The sequence below is a fragment of the Neolamprologus brichardi genome, chromosome 13 (genome assembly GCF_056152115.1).
Source record: "Neolamprologus brichardi isolate AB-2024 chromosome 13, ASM5615211v1, whole genome shotgun sequence".
Lineage (NCBI taxonomy): Eukaryota > Metazoa > Chordata > Actinopteri > Cichliformes > Cichlidae > Neolamprologus > Neolamprologus brichardi.
The window spans coordinates 14,978,688-14,997,893 of record NC_142116.1 but is presented as its reverse complement, the minus strand read 5'-3'; the positions used below and the strand labels follow the sequence as shown (position 1 = coordinate 14,997,893).

At 39.9% G+C, this 19,206-nt stretch overlaps 1 protein-coding gene across 1 annotated transcript; it reads left to right on the top strand.

Moving 5' to 3' along the window:
• The first annotated feature begins 1,401 nt into the window (after positions 1 to 1,401).
• ogdhl (oxoglutarate dehydrogenase L) lies at positions 1,402 to 18,658 on the top strand. The gene is made up of 23 exons (XM_087849705.1): positions 1,402 to 1,502; positions 2,104 to 2,316; positions 2,696 to 2,866; positions 3,665 to 3,767; positions 6,552 to 6,667; positions 6,762 to 6,916; positions 7,406 to 7,552; positions 7,644 to 7,734; positions 7,819 to 7,998; positions 8,325 to 8,453; positions 8,608 to 8,787; positions 8,871 to 9,023; positions 9,634 to 9,736; positions 9,870 to 9,998; positions 10,772 to 10,922; positions 14,339 to 14,466; positions 14,543 to 14,721; positions 14,818 to 14,889; positions 15,466 to 15,591; positions 16,428 to 16,500; positions 16,598 to 16,761; positions 16,851 to 17,005; positions 17,103 to 18,658. Exons 2-23 carry the CDS (start codon positions 2,104 to 2,106, stop codon positions 17,215 to 17,217), a joined length of 3,033 nt encoding a protein of 1,010 aa, XP_087705831.1. The 5' UTR covers positions 1,402 to 1,502; the 3' UTR covers positions 17,218 to 18,658.
• Positions 18,659 to 19,206: the final 548 nt, after the last annotated feature.

Genomic DNA, 19,206 nt, shown 5'->3' with positions numbered 1-19,206 from the left:
CTGCATTGCCCAAACAAGCTGCGGACTCACGCATAAAGTTAATTTGGTTAAGCAGATCTAACTGTCGATGTGAGCGTGGGTTACCTGGATGTGAACATTATTCAGGTTGCTGTTGCCTGCTGGATTTAATCAAACAACACTAAACATTGACTGAATTTGGCAGGCTGATCCTGCAAATGAATAACCTTAGTCAACAGAAATTATGATATATTAAGACTGTTTTGTTTTCTTCTCTTTTCCCTTTTTTAATTAATCTTTATATGTCACTAGAAATGGAAGTTTATGGAATATTCGCTCCTTTCTGATTTTCACCACTGCAGACACAGACAGCCGCTCCGGCTTTGCCCAGTGTGGTGATGTAATCATTCTAAACGGGAAGTTATTTAACATCGAGCTTGTAATGTTACCCAGCGGCACAGGTCGTTTCATCAATGAACATTAATAATAACGTGCCAAAAAGCAACTGGTCTTCACTCCATCTCCGTCAGGCGGCAAAGTCACTGCAACAAAATGGCATTTCAGTTCATAATTGCCTGACCCTGCAAAGTCCGGGTCACCTGCAGAGCAGCAGCAAACTCAAATGTTAAGCAAATGCAAATAACAGAAAAAAGGGAAAAAAAACTCTCAGGAGACACTGAGCCTTATTGCTGGTTGAGAATTATTGATACATTGTTATATGAAGTGTGTTAAGAAACAGACATTTTCGTGTCATTAAAAGGAGCTTAAAACAACAAAACGGGGATGCTGTGATTAGCGATGCTCTGATATTTAGACCTACCCTGTTCTGTCTGCTTGATCCTCTTGCGACTAGTGCTCACTCCATTATCCCCCTTTCAGTGGTGTGTTTGTCATGATTGATAATACTGTTCCTTCTGTGGCAGCAAGTATGAAAGATGAAAATCCAGATGAGGAGGAGAGCGGGTTTAGAAATGGGGAAGGAAAGAGGGTGAGGGAGGGAGAAGGGGTGGGAAGGAAGGCCAATTATTTTATTGTTTAACCCACTCAAGGTAGAAGCCCATCAATCTGAAAGCCCTTGATCAAATGACTCGTGTTCAGCCTTTATAAAAGTTTAATTGGTTTATGTAATTAACACTGACATATGTGTGATGCATCTTAGAAAGAAAAATTACTTGGGTGGATGTTAACCGTGTGCCTGAAGTGACAGGATTGAGGAAAGTTCTCTGATTATAAAATTGAGTTCACAGCACAAACACAAGAACTAATAGGGTTGCTATATATATATGCTATATATGCTTATTTGATTACATCTATTTGTTTTTAATTATCTTTTTTAAATCCTCTGTATGAACAGATATTTTAGGTCGCTACCTAGGCACCTTTGGGTGCAGCAAGTTGTCTCTGTGCGGAGAAGCGTCACCTGACACCGAGGGGGCGTGCCTAGCAGCTGCTTTTGTCCTCGGATCTGTGTCACCTTCATTGATACCTGTCCCACTTGCACCTTTCGGCGATGACAGTAAAGCCAAAGAACAGTGCAGTCTAAGGTAAAGGCACTTTATAGAAATAAAAGGCAGGTGACATTTTAACCCTGTATGTTTTTGTTCCGTGTTGCGCTTGAGCAGTGTCAGGGACGAGCGGAGATTATGAGGATTTATTTTGGTGAGAGATTAGAGGTCCGAAAGTGGAACAGTCGCAGAATGAAATATAAAATGTTTTGATACTGATGCCTGCGATGTTGAGTGAAGGAAACAAAAATAAGTCATGCAGGAAAAAGGTGAGGAAGAATGAAGCAGTCGGTCACATACTGCAGCACTTAGTGGAGCGTCATACGGGCTGTTCGCGTTTTGCAGCTGCACACGTTCTACGCAGAAACGGACTGTTTCTTCAGGCTGATCTCAGTGAAACTCAGTGCAAACTGTTAAAACCACCCTGTGTTGCAAACGTAGTCCCTTTAGGTGTGATTTGCGCTTTTCCCAAACACAGATGAGTTTCAGTCTATCTGGGATTTTTACAAAAATGTCCCATTCAGTTTGCGGTAAAAATTTCAGCTCTAGATGTGTAATGTTCACATTCCTGCGTGATATGTCTGTGTTAACCTTTAGTGTTATCTTAGTTTTTTTTTTTAGTTTTTTTTTTTTTTTTTAGATGAGTCAGTTTCGGGTATTAGCTGGTGTGCTGAAAGGTGGAGGGAGCCCCTTGCTTCGATGGCGTGCGGGAGGGCTGACCTGGCGCTGCTGGGCTCATCCAAAGAGAGGCTGCTCCTCTAGGACTGATCCTCTTCCAGCAGTGGTCAGCAACTCCAGCTATGTGGAGGAGATGTATTTGACATGGCTGGATGACCATAAAAACGTCCACGAGGTAACAATGTGTAGCACAAACTGCATCTTAAGTTACACAGAAAAAAGGTCGGTTCTATATACCTTTCCATAAATGAAAAATTAAAGAGAAAACTATGACACCTAGAGAATTTGTGCAGAAGTTACTCAAATTGCAAGCTGGTGCCAGTGCTGGTCCTGAAATACAGCTGAATATCCCTGACCTTACTAAGGTTTTTCTTGTTAAATTATGTTATTCTTAGTTCAGCTGCCTGGGGCATCTGATGTAGTTACGTTGTCCTGGATTCTCATCCAGCTTTTCCCTATTCTGTCACCCATGTCCAAGCATTCACTAGTCACTGAATAATCATGTTACATATACCAGCGTTCCTTTGATGGATCTGTCTGTGTCTCTGCTGTAGTCTTGGGACAGTTTCTTCCATAACATCCAGGCCTCCGGTCCATCTGGCGAGGCGGATGAGAGACGTCCCTCTGCTCTGCTGCAGGGCCGAGTGTTGTCCCACTCACTAGACGTGGCAGAGAAAGTGGTGGAGGACCACCTGGCTGTGCACACCCTCATTAGAGCTTACCAGGTAGGCCACACTCACCTGGCACAGCTGTGAGGATAACACACACACACACACACATGCGCGCACACATAGATATACAGACATTTAATTTTGATGTGATGCTGATTTATGATATAATTAAGTCTCATAGCCATCCATTTAAATCTTAAGGCAGTGTCTGTGTATGGAATTAAGATGTCATCCATCTCGAGCTGCAACTGACTATTTGCATCTCTGACGAGTATGTGAAAAATACATCAAACAGATTCCGCTTGGACTTGGAGAAGCAGATGCAATTGGCAAAGAAAGCTGTTTGTGCTGCGTGTCCTTGTATTAAAAGGAATATACAACTTGTTTGTCACTGCACGAGGTTATGCAAATTGCAAGATTAACTCCAGCCTACTTACCCTGACTGCTTTTTGAAAATGGAAAAATCAAAGAGACTACTTAAACAAAGCAGGTGGTAACATTTCCACTCGCCCTCGAATTAATTCAAGGAACTATCCAAGGGATTTATTAAATTCAGTCTTTTGGCAAAGGCGTCATTTTTATTCCCAGCTTGTTGCAGTCCTGGTGGAAATGTTTATGTCTGTGTGTGTACACAGACATAAAAGCTCTCCCAGGAGTATCTTTTCTCTGAAAGGTTGACCTATAACTGAGTGTTAGCTTATTCTCCAGCTGTTCATACTCAGTTTGATGATGGAAACCAAATTGCTTATTATTTTTTTCTGCCTGTCAGATTCTCTCATTTATTTTTTTAAAATCTAATTCTCTATCTTTTCTTCACCCCCACTGCACATTTCCATCTGTCTCTCTGTTTAGATCCGTGGTCACCATGTTGCTCAGTTAGACCCTTTAGGAATCCTGGATGCTGACCTCGACTCTTTTGTTCCGTCCGACCTGATCACCACTATCGATAAATTAGGTGAGATGCTGTCTTTTAGTCATTTGAGTCATGTCTGATTTAGGCTTTGAAGAGGAAGTTGTATGGGACTCCTTGTTTTAGACCCCATCTGATGAAATATATATGGATTTAACCCTGAGGCTGTATATATGCTGATGAGTATCCTACTATAGAAATCTTCCCTTGTATTTAACTCTAAAGATGCTTCCCATGTTTTAGGATTTCAGTCTCAAAAGCTTAATCTTACCTTGCTTATAGTGACAATATTGTGTTTGTCTGTTTCTTGGACCGTATTTCAACATTTTTGCATTTTTGCATTTTTTACAGTAGATACATGTACAGCTTCACTTACATTAAAGATCAAGGTTATATAACTGATCACACTGATGAGTGGATGTGGTTTTTCAGTACAAAGCACCTATCACGTCCTCTATCAAGTCTGTATACTGGTTGGTCAGCCTGATGCTGTCATTAATCTCAGGCTGAGCTCTTGTCATTCTCCATTTCATTTAGTGGACTGAGGGTCGGAGGATGTGGGATGGCCACAGAAAGCGATCGAAGTCTACAGGAATAGATAGTAAGGAGGAGAGAGAGCGAGTGAGAGGGAGGAAAAGAGAGACGTTGTTTCTGTTGGCTGGTGTTATCAGTGATCAGTGAGAGTCATGACATAGCATCGCATTATGTATGATCACCAGGGCTATAGTTCCCCAATGAAAGCTAATGACAGCCTCCATGGCCCCTTATTTGGTCAGCTGATTGTACACAAGTCTATTCTTGGCCCCCTTTGTCTTTGCTGTGTTCCTAATATGATTTGCACCTGTCTCCTCTTATGTTTGCCAGTAATCTTGAGCTTGACCAGCTCTCTCAGGTGGGTTTTGTTACCACAGAACCTTATTGTACCTGTATGTGGGGCCACTACATCCATGGGCCCTTCTACATTACTATCTATAAATTTATAGTGTATTATTGTTTATTTTCTACTCAATTTTTTTTGAAGTCTTTGCCATCAAACCAATCATCTCAGATGAAACTTCTGAAGTTTGTCAGTTAATTCTTAGCAAGCCATGCTGGAGGGGGCTCTGCAATCTCATTTAGACCAGCTAATCATTATTTTCATTAGCAATTAATCATTTGCTTATTATATTTTGATAGATCAATGAATCATTTAATTTATAAAATGTGAAAAATGGGCACTACAATTCCCCATAGGTTGATAGGATGTCTTTAGATTGCTTGTTTTGACTGACTAGCAGTTCTAAACCCAAGCATATTTAATTAGCATTAGCATGACTTAGATACAATTAGCAAATCATTACTAATGCATTAATGTGCTTGAATGGTTGGTAATTGGCTTTAACAATAAATGATTGTATAGTTTTTCAGTTTGTTTTAATTGTTGAATAATTCATTACCATGACTACGTCATAAGCTGTAATATATACACCTACCTGAGATATGCGCCACATACCTTCTTGCTCAGTCGTTCCATCTAACATCCTTTGTTTGCCTCTTTTCAATCACAGTTACAATATTTTAGAGGAGTAGTAGTTTCTTCCTTTAATGTATCAACCATCGTTGCAATTATTTTTTTCAATCACGGTGGAAATCCTGTTCCCCTTCACCTTAACCCATTGAAACTTCTGCCCTGAACTGAAACCAGTGCCTGTCTTGCTTCTTGTAATGACTACACCAGCTGAGTAGTGACACATTAAGATGTAAGATAAACATGCACCTGAAAAGACAGAGATTATACAAGGAGGTGAAAAAATACACAGGAATAGGGTAAGCCTTTCTGTGGGAAGTTTGCATCTTCTCCCCTCGTATGTGTGGGTTTTCTCTGGGTACTCCAGCTTCTTCCTGCATGAATGTTTTTCTGTCTCTATGTGTTAGCCCTGCAACAGATTAGAAATCTGTCCAGGGTGTACCCAGAGTTTTGCCCTGTAACGATTGGGATAATAGGCTTCAGTACCCCCAACCACCCCACCCACCCACCCACCCTGAATTGGATAGGCGGAAAACAAATAGATGGATGGTTTTTTGGTCTTTACCTTACTCACATCGTGAGACACAAAACCTTTGGGTGTTGCGCATCCAGCATAACAATCTGCCAAATAATACATGCAGAGCTACCTGCTGTGGCAACCCCTTGTGAATAAGTGATAGCTGAAAGTAGCTCACATTGCTCACACAAGATCATCTTTTCTGTTTCTTTCTTTGTCTTCTGAGTTGTTTATGTATTTACAGCTTTCACATATGTACATGCAGCTTCACACACATATACATTCAATCTTTAACTTTAGTATAAGAGTACCTCGTAAATATTAAAACTTAAATATTGTCATTTTTTTCACATTTAAAAACAAAGAAAAAAAGATTGTTTTTTTTTTTTTTAATTCAACTAGTCTCACCACAGCAACAAGAGAAATTTATGGAATCAGACACTTTAAATATGTATTTGTATAATTTTTTTGGGTCGCTTTACTACGATTTCTTCTTACATGATATTAAAAAAAGTGGGAGGACTTTAATTCTTCCAATAAACTGAAAATTGATCTGAAAATTGATCAACACTCAATTGCCAGGTCATTGATTATTCCTTTCTTAATCCCTGTTAAAAACCATTATAGGGTATAGGCCTTTGTCTGCAGTGACGTGGGACACAAATTGCAATAGATTCACTTAATTTTGGGTGGAAAGTATTTTGTTTAAGCTTGGAGCATGTGCTCAAAGTGAGTCAGTAAATTATATCTTGTGCCTTTCTTAAGAGTCTTAATTAGATATTTGTTTCATGTGGTTTTGTTTTAGGTTTATATGGTCTTGATGAGTCTGACTTGGATAGAAGCTTCCAGCTGCCCCACACCACCTTCATCGGTGGACAAGAGACTACCCTTCCACTTAAAGAAATCATACGCAGACTAGAGGTATTTGCACATACGTGTCTCCGATGAACAGGAGAAGCTGTCATGTTGTTTCCTTTCTGTGCATTTCTTTTACTTTGCAACTTTTTGCTTTCAGGCATCCTACTGCAGTCACATAGGGGTTGAATTTATGTTCATTAATAATGTGAACCAGTGTCAGTGGATTCGTCAGAAGTTCGAGACTCCGGGAATCATGCAGTTCACTAATGCTGAGAAGAGAACTCTGCTAGCGCGCCTGATCAGATCCACACGGTCAGCAGTGAATAAACAAATTCACACTGTGGTGACAGCGCAATACCTCACCTCCAGTTATAGCTCACAACACTGACTCACATAACATAAACAAAATAGGAAGTTAACACACCCTATTCTTCATGTGAGCTCATTTTTATCTTTAATAAATTAGCTCAGAAGTCACTGCAGGGTCCTTAAAATGATCTCGCTAGGGTGAATATATGTCTTATTGTATCCTTGCTTGTTTTATTCTGTTGTCGCTATCCTGTTCTGATGACAAACACACACACACACACTGGTAGTGAGATGCATTTTCTAAATGCTTGAGTACAAGGTATTTAAGGCATCATAGTATTATTCTAAAAATAAATTACTGTAATGGAGCATATGCTATCATCAGTCAGAACCAGTATATTTTGTATAACCAGCTGTTCACAGCTACCTGTTAGTAGCACAAGCATCTGTGGTCCATATATGAAATCTGTTAAGATCTGTTATTGTGTCTAGGTTTGAGGACTTCCTGGCGAGAAAGTGGTCATCGGAGAAACGTTTTGGTCTGGAAGGCTGCGAAGTTCTCATTCCTGCTCTTAAAACCATCATTGACAAGTCAAGCGCAGCAGGGATCGACAGCGTAATCATGGGGATGCCACATCGGTAATGTGCATTTCTCATTTCTTACATCAGTCTTTTTTTAAAGCTAAGTCTTTTCCTTCTGTTTATATATATATATAAACTGTACTTTCAGGGGTCGACTGAACGTCTTGGCTAATGTGATCCGTAAGGACCTGGATCAGATCTTTTGTCAGTTTGACCCCAAATTAGAGGCTGCTGATGAGGTGATATGTGGAAAACTCTCAGAGAAGATAAGTCTGGACTTACAGCCAACGCTTTATTCAGTCTCCATTTTTTTATGCATGTAGGGTTCGGGTGATGTCAAATACCACCTGGGGATGTACCACGAGAGGATTAACCGTGAGACTGACAAGAACATCACGCTGTCACTCGTGGCAAACCCTTCGCACCTCGAGGCAGTGGATCCAGTGGTTCAGGGAAAGACCAAAGCAGAGCAGTTCTACAGAGGAGACACTCAAGGAAAGAAGGTAACCCTTATTGTACCAGATACAGCATTGTGCAACAGTGTTCAGCCACCCTTTATTTCCTTATACTAGTAAACCCCTGTGCTATGTGTGGGTCTTCATTTGAGACATAGAGCCCGTGAGTGACATCTCTACAGTATATACAAATATTTTATACAAATCCCACAGTCTCATATATTTGTATATTTAAACATTCAATACCCCCACAATGCACAGAGGTTTATTAATATAAAGAAATGACGGGTAGCTCAAGACTTTTGCACAATACTTTTACTGTCTAAAAAATGATAGCAAAATGCTTCCTTTAAGCCTATAATGTGATTTTTAAGGTGATGTCTATTTTGATGCACGGCGATGCTGCTTTTGCGGGACAAGGAGTTGTTTATGAGACGTTCCATTTGAGTGAACTCCCCTCTTATACCACAAATGGTACAATCCATGTGGTGGTCAACAACCAGGTATTGGAACTTTGGCATCACTTAAGTACAATCCCACTTATTAAAAAATATCTGGAAAATAATTTGTCTGTCTCCTGTTGTCTGTGTGTTAAATTGTATTACATAAAATGAAGCAAAATTAGTGTACTCAATTTTGGCATGTGGTTGTTGTCAGATTGGCTTCACTACAGATCCTCGAGTGGCCCGCTCATCTCCCTACCCCACTGACGTGGCTCGGGTTGTCAATGCGCCCATCTTCCATGTGAATGCGGACGATCCCGAGGCTGTCATGTATGTGTGCCGCGTAGCTGCAGAGTGGAGGGCCACATTCAACAAGGATGTCGTCATTGACCTGGTCAGCCGCAGCCGAGTCTAAATACATTAACAGCTTCTTACGTATGTGTAGCAGTTTTGTTTTTAAAGTGTCTGTTTTTGCAGGTTTGTTACAGACGTTTTGGCCACAATGAAATGGATGAGCCCATGTTCACCCAGCCGCTGATGTACAAACAGATCCATCGGCAGGAGCATGTGCTGAAAAAGTACTCTGAAAAACTCATTGCTGAGGGAGTGGTGACACTGCAGGAATTTGAGGTTTGTGATCTAGTAGTGTTTTCTCTTGTTAAATATACTGTATATTGCTGCTGCTACTGTATGCAGTTTTATTTGGTATATCACCATCTGCTGGGCTATGTGCATTAAATCACACTTAGATATTACCCTAGCCTTCAACTAAATATGTTATGCTAGCACAGCTGTATTTGAGTTTCAATTTACTGCCTCACTTCAGTCATCTAGCCTCACAATCCCTCACATAGAGTATATATTGCCCAGTGAAGTTAAAGTATGCGGTTCTGTCGCCATTCAATGCAATTGCAGAGGTTTTTCATCCACAACAGAAACTTTGACCATAACATCCATTCTGATTTTTTTTTTTATATCACATGGCAGAGTAATACTACAGCTCCTTCCTTCTGGCTTTTGATGGACACTGCTTTCTGTTGTGAGGCCTGCTATTTGGACTCACACTCCATTTATAATATATAGCAAAGGCACGAATGCTTCTGGAGGCTTTCCCCCTCTATATCACTATATCACTGCTACACACTGTTTAGGCTAGTCAGCTGAAGGTCTGTGATTAAAGCAAACTTTAGTCAGCATTAGGGAAATTGTAGCATTTATTATTACAAAAATGTATTTGCAGGAAGAAGTTGCAAAATATGACAAAATATGTGAGGAGGCATACACCAGCTCTAAAGATGAAAAGATCTTACACATTCGGCACTGGCTCGACTCCCCATGGCCAGGTAAATTATCCACTTAGAAAAAAAAGTGAGTTAACCATGAAAATTATAGTTAGTTTTTAAGTTAATGTTTTATTTACTGTTTTTGTGAGTAATTTCTGTTTCCCCAATGGAGTGATTGTGTTGCTTTCTGCAGATTTTTTCACAGCGCAGGGAGAGCCCAAGAGCATGAGCTGCCTCCCTACAGGACTGGACGAGGAGGTTCTGCAGCACATTGGGCAGATAGCCAGCTCAGTGCCTCTGGAAGATTTTAACATCCACCCTGGTGAGTCTGGTTGCTTTATGCCAGAGAACAAAGCAGTGAGACAGAGGATCAGTCATAGTAGTAGTGGTGGTAGCAGTAACATTGATATACTGTGGAATATATATGCACAGTGACAGGGCCAAGTTTTGAAACCTCTGTAAGCCACTGTGCCATGTCCTGCATGGTTGAGGTAAACCTAGTAAAGCAATTGGTTTTAAAATTGTTGTTAATAGACAAAACAAAGAAGCAGTGATACAGTTAAATGGTTTTTGTACTGTTTATTTAAATTAATAAAGGGATTTAAATAGTTTGTAAAGCCTTACACCCTGTTGTTATTTACATATTACAAAGTATTGCGGGAAAGCTCATGTAACAAAAAATCTAAAGAATTATTGAGACTGTAACATTTTTTTTTTAAATTCAATATACAGCACAGTCCATCCATTTAATACCATTCATATTTGTTTTTATCTAAGTTAGTGGCTGGCAGGCCGGAGCCTCTTTTACCTGCCATAAGGTGAGAGCCGACATATGCTATGGACACGTCGCCAGTCTGTTGTAGGGCTAACACAAAAAAGACACATTTACACCTATGGCCAACTTAAGAATCTCCAATGGATTGTGCGATTAACATGTAAACCCCACACACAAAAAAGCTCCAGTTAGCCTCAAATTCAGGACCTTTCTGCTGCGAGGTGACAGTGTTAACCATCACACCACTCTTCCATCCACACAACACAATATTTTTAGTCATGTGTGTCTTTTACTGTGTGTTTGTGTGTTCGGTTCTACAGGTGTGTCCCGTATCCTGCGTGGTCGAGCTGACCTAGTGAAGAGTCGTCAGATGGACTGGGCTCTAGGAGAGTACATAGCCTTTGGCTCCCTCCTGAAAGATGGCATACATGTACGACTGAGCGGGCAAGATGTTGAACGAGGAACCTTTAGGTGAGCCTGTGAGAAGTCCCTCCCAGAAAGTTGATTCTATTCATCTGAACGTAGCATTTTCAGTGGGAGGAAAAACACGTGCTGAAAAAGTACTTTGAAAAACTCAGGATGAACAGAATGAACTTTCTGGGATTTCCTTACCTGGTTGATTGAGCATGCATCAAGATGTAAAAAGTCACTGTTTTAATTTTTTAAATTGTCACGTTTGTCTTGGGAGGAGCTCACCATGCTGCAATGGTCTGTTACAGAGCTCTGCGCATTTGTGCAAAAGACGTTTAGGTATATTGACTTTTGCTATATAGATTTTTGTAGATGGGTAGTCCTCATAAACACAACTGTCCTCTAACTAAATTAGCTTGCATGCTTAATTAAGAAGAATAAGGAGCACCGTTCATTATTTTGAACATCTTCATTTTTTAGATATAGGTCTTGAATTGTTAAAGTGTACTACATATCTTTAAAGATCCATCATATTTCATTGTCAACATTTCCAAGTAGTGTTAAAGGGTAAATGGCACTCTCTGACAGATAGTAAATTAAGTAAGCAGGGGTGTGGGAAGAGTGGCATATCGAGTTTGCCAGACAAAAGACGTCAGTGCAGTCTCCTGGGAACGCTGAAGCCCACATGGTGTTGTCATGGTATAGAGGGAACGAGTGACACATGAACAAAACCAGCCTCCCTTGCTCTGTGCCTGTCTCGTCTGTCCCCTATCATTTCTCTACCAGCTCATCTTCACTGACACTCCCCATCTCAGTTTACAGCGACATACATCACGCTAACTAACCAGAGGCTACAGGCCTTTTTCTTTTTGCTTCGCATTTACCAATGACATCTACGTCTCCCACCCCGATGTCCCCTTCAGCAATGCAGTTCGCCTAGTTGGGAAAAAATTACCCCAGTCAAATGTTGGATCCACTCTTAGCTATGTATCACCTGTTAATCCCCGATCAGTTTTTTGTATTTGCTCTCCTACCTGTAATTTACCTCACAGCTTTTTTCTTCCTCTTACTCCGGTTTTTTTTTTTTTTATCCCCCACTAGTCTGGTTCCTTTCATAGTGCTTAGGAGCTGAGCATATTGGCATGTTACAGTTGAGTGGGCCTGCTTGCGTTTCTGTGATGTACGTAACAGCGTGGACTAATAGATTCAGTCGTTGTGTTTGGATAGGTTGCATGCACTTCAGCGTGCGCCCCTTTCCCTGACTAATGGGGCCCCCTGGCAGAGGAACTGTGTGTGTTTTTGTGAGTGTGTGTGAAAATAAAGTGAATAAATGTAGGCATGCTGTTTATGAGGCAATTAAGAGAGAGCTCTCTTAAAAGTTTTTTTTCCCTTTGTGGATTGGGTGCAAACAAATTGTGAAAAATGAAATGTGAAATTATGTGTGCTACCTTAATTAATACAATAGATGCTGTTGTTATTTCATAAGCATATTTCTTGAAGAGAAAATGTATCTTCTCCAAATGTAGATTAAGGATCAAGCAAGACAATTATGCAGTACATTTGGAGCCTTCATTAGCCCATAATTATGGACAATACTATTTAAAAGATTACTATCATGATAATCTAGTCTTCATGGAGGAACTATATTACATTCAGCACAATGATTTGGGTTATTTCCTGCAGTTATTCTGCCTTAATATTACATAACATCCATCACTCTGTGTGTATGTGTGTGTGAGAGAGTTTGTGTGAGAGAGTATATGCATGTGTGTAGATGTCATGAAAGTGATCTTAAAGGGGTCTAAGTGACTGTCTGAGCGTGCTGGATTTGAAGGATGATTCCTTAGTGGGACTGAGCGGACTGGCAAAACTTGTTAAGATTTGGGTCTTTGCTCACATCCACTCTTGTTGAGCTTCATACTGACAGAAGATCGCTAGAGAGGAAAGTGCCTTTATGAGCTAGGAACACAGGCTTCAATGCTTGCAGTGCATCTCCTGGATTAAAGACCTTTGAACATTTCCTTGGAAGAGTGCTGTTTTCACCACAATCACTAAAGACAGCATAAACTTACTGGCACTACCTGCTATTAGCGGTTGGGCTCCCTTGAACCTCTTTTGGTCTTCAGAACAGCCTTAATTCTTTATGTTATAGGTTCATAGGTGCTGGAAATATTCCTTGCAGATTTTGAGCTGTATTGACATGATGGAGTCACACATTTACTGTAGATCTGGTGACCGTAGAGTAATTCTCAGTTGGTTCTAAGGGCCCTTAAAGTGTACCCCCCAAAAATATCCCCCACACCATTACACCACCATCAGCAACAGCCTGAACTGTTGATACAAGGCAGGGTGAAACCATGCTTCTTTATGCCAGTTTCTGACCCTGCCCTCCAAATGTTACAGTAGAAATTATAACTCATCAGACCCAGCAACATTTTTCCAGTCTTCTATTGTCCAGTGTTGGTGAGTCTGTGTAGGAGAGAACCTCAGTTTCCTGTTCTTAGCTGGCGGGAGTGCCACTTGGTGTGGTCTTCTGCTGCTGTATGTGTTTTGAATCCAGAGATGCTCTTCTGCATACCATAGATTGTACCAAGTGGTTATTTGATAAGTTGCCCTTATCTCCCTATCAACTTGAAGCAGCCTGGCCATCCTCCTCTGACCTCTGGCATCAACAAGACATTTTCACCCTTAGAACGTCTTTTCCTCTCACTGGATATTTTTTCTCTTTTCTACCATTTTCTGTAAAACCAAGGGGTGATTTGTGGGAAAATCCCAGCAGATCAGCGTCGATTTGAAATACTCAGATTAACCTATCTGGCACCGAAAACCCTGTTCAAGGTCATTTAAATCACATTTCTATATGTTCTTGCAAATTGTTATTTAATTTTCATTCTTCCTTTTGTAGATACTAAACAAGTTAATAATTTTGATTTACAGATAAAAGCAATATTAATCAGCAATTAAAAATATATGTTACTATTACTTTTAAAAAATATATATGGGCCATAGCCTCTTAAATTGATACATTCATTTTAGCTGTGTGAGATACTCAGTTAGATATAATATTGTTTCATTAATTTATTATTTAAATGTAAATGTTTTTATGTTTCACACAGAAGTGCCTAACTCAGTACAGCAGTGGTGTTTTTAGTCAGGCTGGTGGCATGGATCTGTTTTCTGTATTTATTTACTTTTTTGTTAGTCTCTCACTTTGGTCCTGAGTAAAAATCCCCACAACTGCTAAATGGGTGACTTTTTCTTATAATTAATAATGTTAGCATGCTAAACCAAGGGAAACAAGGTGAACACTGTAATGCTATCATTCTAAAAACTAGCCCAGGTTGTTAGCATGTTGATTTCAGTCTTTAACTAAAAGCACAGCTGGTGAATGGACTGCTTCAAAGGGTGTGTTCTAATCTTGTTTTCTGTTTGAGTCCTTACCGTCCTGGCTCAGTTTCACATCTTCTGTTTTGTAGTCACCGTCATCATGTTCTACATGACCAAGAGGTTGACAAACGTATCTGTGTTCCCATGAACCACCTGTGGGAGAACCAGGCATCTTACACTGTCTGCAACAGCTCCTTATCAGAGTATGGAGTTGTAGGTAAGACTGGACTCAGCAGCTGAATATCATGCTGAGGATATTTGGTTGTTCTGAATAATCATGTCTATGACTTCAGGTTTTGAGCTTGGCTTTGCCATGGCAAACCCAAATGCTTTGATCCTCTGGGAGGCCCAGTTTGGAGATTTCCACAATACAGCCCAGTGTATCATTGACCAGTTTATTAGCTCAGGACAGGCCAAGTGGGTTCGCAATAATGGCATTGTCCTACTGCTGCCACATGGAATGGAAGGAATGGTGAGATCATGTTAGAATTTGGACACTGCTGGGTTATTTGTCACAATTTATCATGTATTTTGTGCGTATTTATTGTTTGTCTTGATTTGTCCTTAGGGTCCAGAGCATTCATCAGCTCGGCCTGAACGCTTCCTCCAAATGACCAAAGATGATCCAGATCACATCCCTGTATGTTCACATGCAGTAGGAGTGGTTTCCTCTTCTTAATGCCATGATTTATTTCAGATCATTTCTAGTCTATCATTTATTTCTCTGAACATTGCACTGCGATTAGCATTCTTTACCTTCCTGCTTCACTGGCTGTGCTGACATCATAGCTACTTAGGTGATTGCTTAAGTGACGATTGCCCATTTCTGTAGAGGTGAAAAGTCTATTCATCATAGCCTCTAAGTGTTGGTATTCAGCAGCAGTTCATGTCCCCAGTGACCAGTTGCTGTGAGGGAACATAAAAGAGGGAACATAGCGGAGGCTGTATCAGCAGAAGCTTACCAGATTCATCTTCAGATGGGGTTATTGATTGAACTATGAGTGAGGATTAACATTCACTGTCCTCTGTGTACTGTACTTGTGTGTGTGTGTGTGTATGTGTGTATGCAGGGCAGAGATACAGTGTACTCACACAATTATGTGCTCTATCTTCTGCCCACTTATGAGAAGTGGCATGGCCACAAGATAGAACTACAATTTCTTTTTTCAAAGTCATTACCTTTAGAGTTAATATCATTTATTTAATTTCCATGAAGGAATTCACTGGAGACTTTGAAGTCCAGCAGCTGTATGACTGTAACTGGATTGTGGTCAACTGCTCCACTCCTGCTAACTACTGTCATGTGCTCAGGCGACAGATTCTGCTGCCATTCAGAAAACCGGTAAAGTGTGACATCATCATTACTACAGTATGGTTTCTTTATGTCTCACTTAGGTTGCTTTTGTGCTTGTCATATAGTACTTTAAATTAAAAAAAAAAAAAAAAGATCAGATCAGAGCTTTCAAATCACACATCACGTATAAACCACTTTTTTCTCTGATGATAAATCGAGAGCACACCTGATATTTCCTGCAGAATATTTTGTTTTCTTTGGGTCATTTTTGTTACACGACTGAAATCAAAATCTTAGTTGGGAAAGTGTGAGATGTGATGTTTCTATTATAAGAGGCTCAGTTTGACGATATTCATAATTTAGGTGCAAATTCGGTCTATATGTTCCTGCACTTAAAAAAAAAAAAAAGAAAGTAGAATTAGCTCAGCTCTAAAGTTTCAAAGTGTAAAGCATTTGTCTTTTCTTTTTTCTATATGCTCTTTTTTGTCTCACAGTTTTCAGGCACAGTGAATGTCTTAACTGATCCCCTGTTGTACATAAATGCGATGCTTTGCGAAGCGTGAGAAAATTAGTTCCAGAGCAAATTAGGGAGGAAGCCTACAGGGGATAATATTGTTGGTTTTTTATGGAAAAACTTCGAAGTTCTGGACTTGGTCGACCGAGCACAAAGGGTTTTATTTATTTGATTGTTAAAGAATTGTTTTGTTTTCCCAGTGCTGATGTTGCGTGCTATATGTTGGTAATAAATTAGCGTGAAAAAAGAGATAAAAACTTTTTTCCTCTGGAGTTTTTTCAGCGCACACAATGAAGATACGGCTGACAGGATAAATCTGTTGTTTGTCAGTGACGGAAACTTTTTCCCTTTTCTTCTCCCCTTCAAACAGCTGATCATTTTCACTCCTAAATCTCTGCTGAGGCATCCGGACGCAAGGTCAGGTTTTGATGACCTTGCCAAAGGTAGAGCTTTACCTTTAAGCGTGACATAACTTTTAATGTTTTATGTGTGTATTTATTTGCATTTATTACTAATGTTCAATATGCATTATGTTTGCAGGCACTAAATTTAAGAGACTGATTCCTGATGAGGGCCCTGCAAGTCAAAGCCCAGGCCAAGTGAAGAGGGTTATCTTCTGCGCAGGCAAAGTCTACTATGAACTAGCTAAGGAGAGGAAGCAGCAAAATTTGGACAGAGATGTTGCCATAATCAGGCTTGAACAGGTTTTTAGTTCTTCTTCCCTGATTTTAAAATGAGACTGACACTGTGTGGTCATTTCTTCATCGGTCATTTTTTGGTCTCCAACTCTCAGATCTCTCCTTTCCCGTTTGACCTGGTCAGTGAAGAGGTGGAGAAATACACCAACGCTGAGCTCGTCTGGTGTCAGGAGGAGCACAAGAACATGGGTTACTATGATTATGTCCGACCACGCTTCCTCACAGTGGTTGCCAACAAGAAACCCATTTGGTAAGAATGTTTATTTATCATCTCACTTCTAGTTAGAGAACTAGTCAAAGCATTTGAGCTCTTGTTGCAGGTGATGAACCTTACGTGTTTGTTTCAGGTATGTGGGACGAGATCCCGCGGCTGCACCGGCGACAGGAAACAAATCTACTCACCTTAATGAGCTGAGGAAGTTTATGGACACTGCTTTCAACATGAGCTCCTTCCAAGACTGAAACTCGTAAAGGAGAAGGTCATTTCATCTCCTAACCCATTGTTTTGATGTGGCTTAGTCTTAGGTTGAGGGTCATTAAAAACCTATCTCTACACAATTGTTTAAGAATAAAAAGTTCCTTATGAACATTAAGCATAAGCACTGAGCCACAGAATGGTCAATCCTACATCTTCTGTTGTGTGGTAGAGTATTGTACACCAGTATTGTTCACACAGCCACACAGAACTGTGACAATCATTATTGGAGTGGTTTTACTACTTCAAATATTCTTTTGCTGTTATGCTGAATACTACTTAATAACTATTTTGATATTTATTTTGATTGTAGCTATGAAACACACCCAAAACACCCCAGAGGTACACTTTAGCAATAACTATGAATCACATGTCACAGGTATGAAAACTGCGCTGAAACTTAACACACCAGTAGATTTTATAGCCTGTTATTGTTTGGCTACCTTAGCTGTTAGTGAAGGAGTGTGTATTTATTGTCACACATCACTTCACCAGGAGACATGAGCCAGCTGGCACAGAGACTTGCAGTCATGTTTTCTACTTAGGACATAAGGCTCAGCTTTTTCTTCTGAAGCGCTGGGACACGCACACACATAAACAAAGAACAGCCTTGGATGCTCAGAGAGCAATATTGATGCTTGGTTGTCACATTAAAATCCCCAGATATCAAACACAAATGATATTAGAAAAGCTCCTTAAAATTATGCTTCTTGTCTAGCTGTGCTTTAGTTTACCTTTCCAACGTAGAGCTGGGAGATTTAACCAGTAATGCAGAAACACAGTTTTGCATATTTAGTGATTTAAAAGAGGTTTATACATGACTGTTTAGTAAATAGGGAAAGAGCCACATATTCATGTGGGAGCTGAAATATGTGCTCAACATGATATAACTGCACCTACAGGGAATAATTTAAATATGCAATAAATATGTGTTAATAAATGAATGACCTTGCATACATACAACAGTTTGAACTGATGAGTAAAGTTACAGGTCATCTGTTAATCTATGATGGGTTGAAATAGGATTTTGCTCATTGACACAAATGATTTAATGATACTGGAGCTATTTTGTAATTGTTTCCAGATTTTGTGTGTCCTTAATTTTCTATTAATTCCATAAATGTGACTTTAAAAATATGTGGGCTGTCCTGTCATGTGAACCAAATATAGATGAACGCAATATCAAGCAGTGGCATGGAGGTTTTAATTAAAATGTAGGCTTTATATCACTGAAACTCTGCCTATCTTAGTGATTTAAATTCTTATGCAAATCTGTAATTAAAGAAATTACAATGGAATTTCGATCGAAGCCACAAAATTATAATGGATTATGGCCATAAACTCAAAATGTTTTGTCTATACCCAAATCTAAGGAAGAGTCCAAAGAGATTGTTAGTGAGGTAAAGGTCAGGAGGAACATGTCGGGTGACCCTTTTTTTTTTTTTTTTGACAAATCATATTAACGTAACTTTACGTTAATATGATTTATGGCGTGAGCTTTATGCTCACGCCATAAATCATAATTTTAGAATCACTGCAGTAGAATGAATGTGGACAATTTTGGGAGCCTTGTTGGACTGACCAGTTCGGCCAGTTGATAATTGTCAGTCTGTTAATGGTTAAACCCATAAACAGCAGGACAATCTACACTCACCGAGTGCAATGTGGTCATAAAGTGATGAACATGATCAGCAACAACACTCATGCAGGTTGTCTCATGGGCCCAAAATGTAGAACTCAAGAAAATATCCCCCACCATTACCCTGCCACAAGACAGCACAGACTCATGCTTTCATATTCTGACCTTACCATTAGAAATTGAGACTCATAAGACCAGGCAACTTTTTCCAATCTTCTGTTTATCAATGTTGGTGAGCCCGTTTGAACCGTAGCCTCATTTTCCTGTTCCTAGCTGAAAGAAGTGGCACCTGGTACTTCTTATGCAGCTGTAGCCCATCTACAGCTTTAATGCTTTA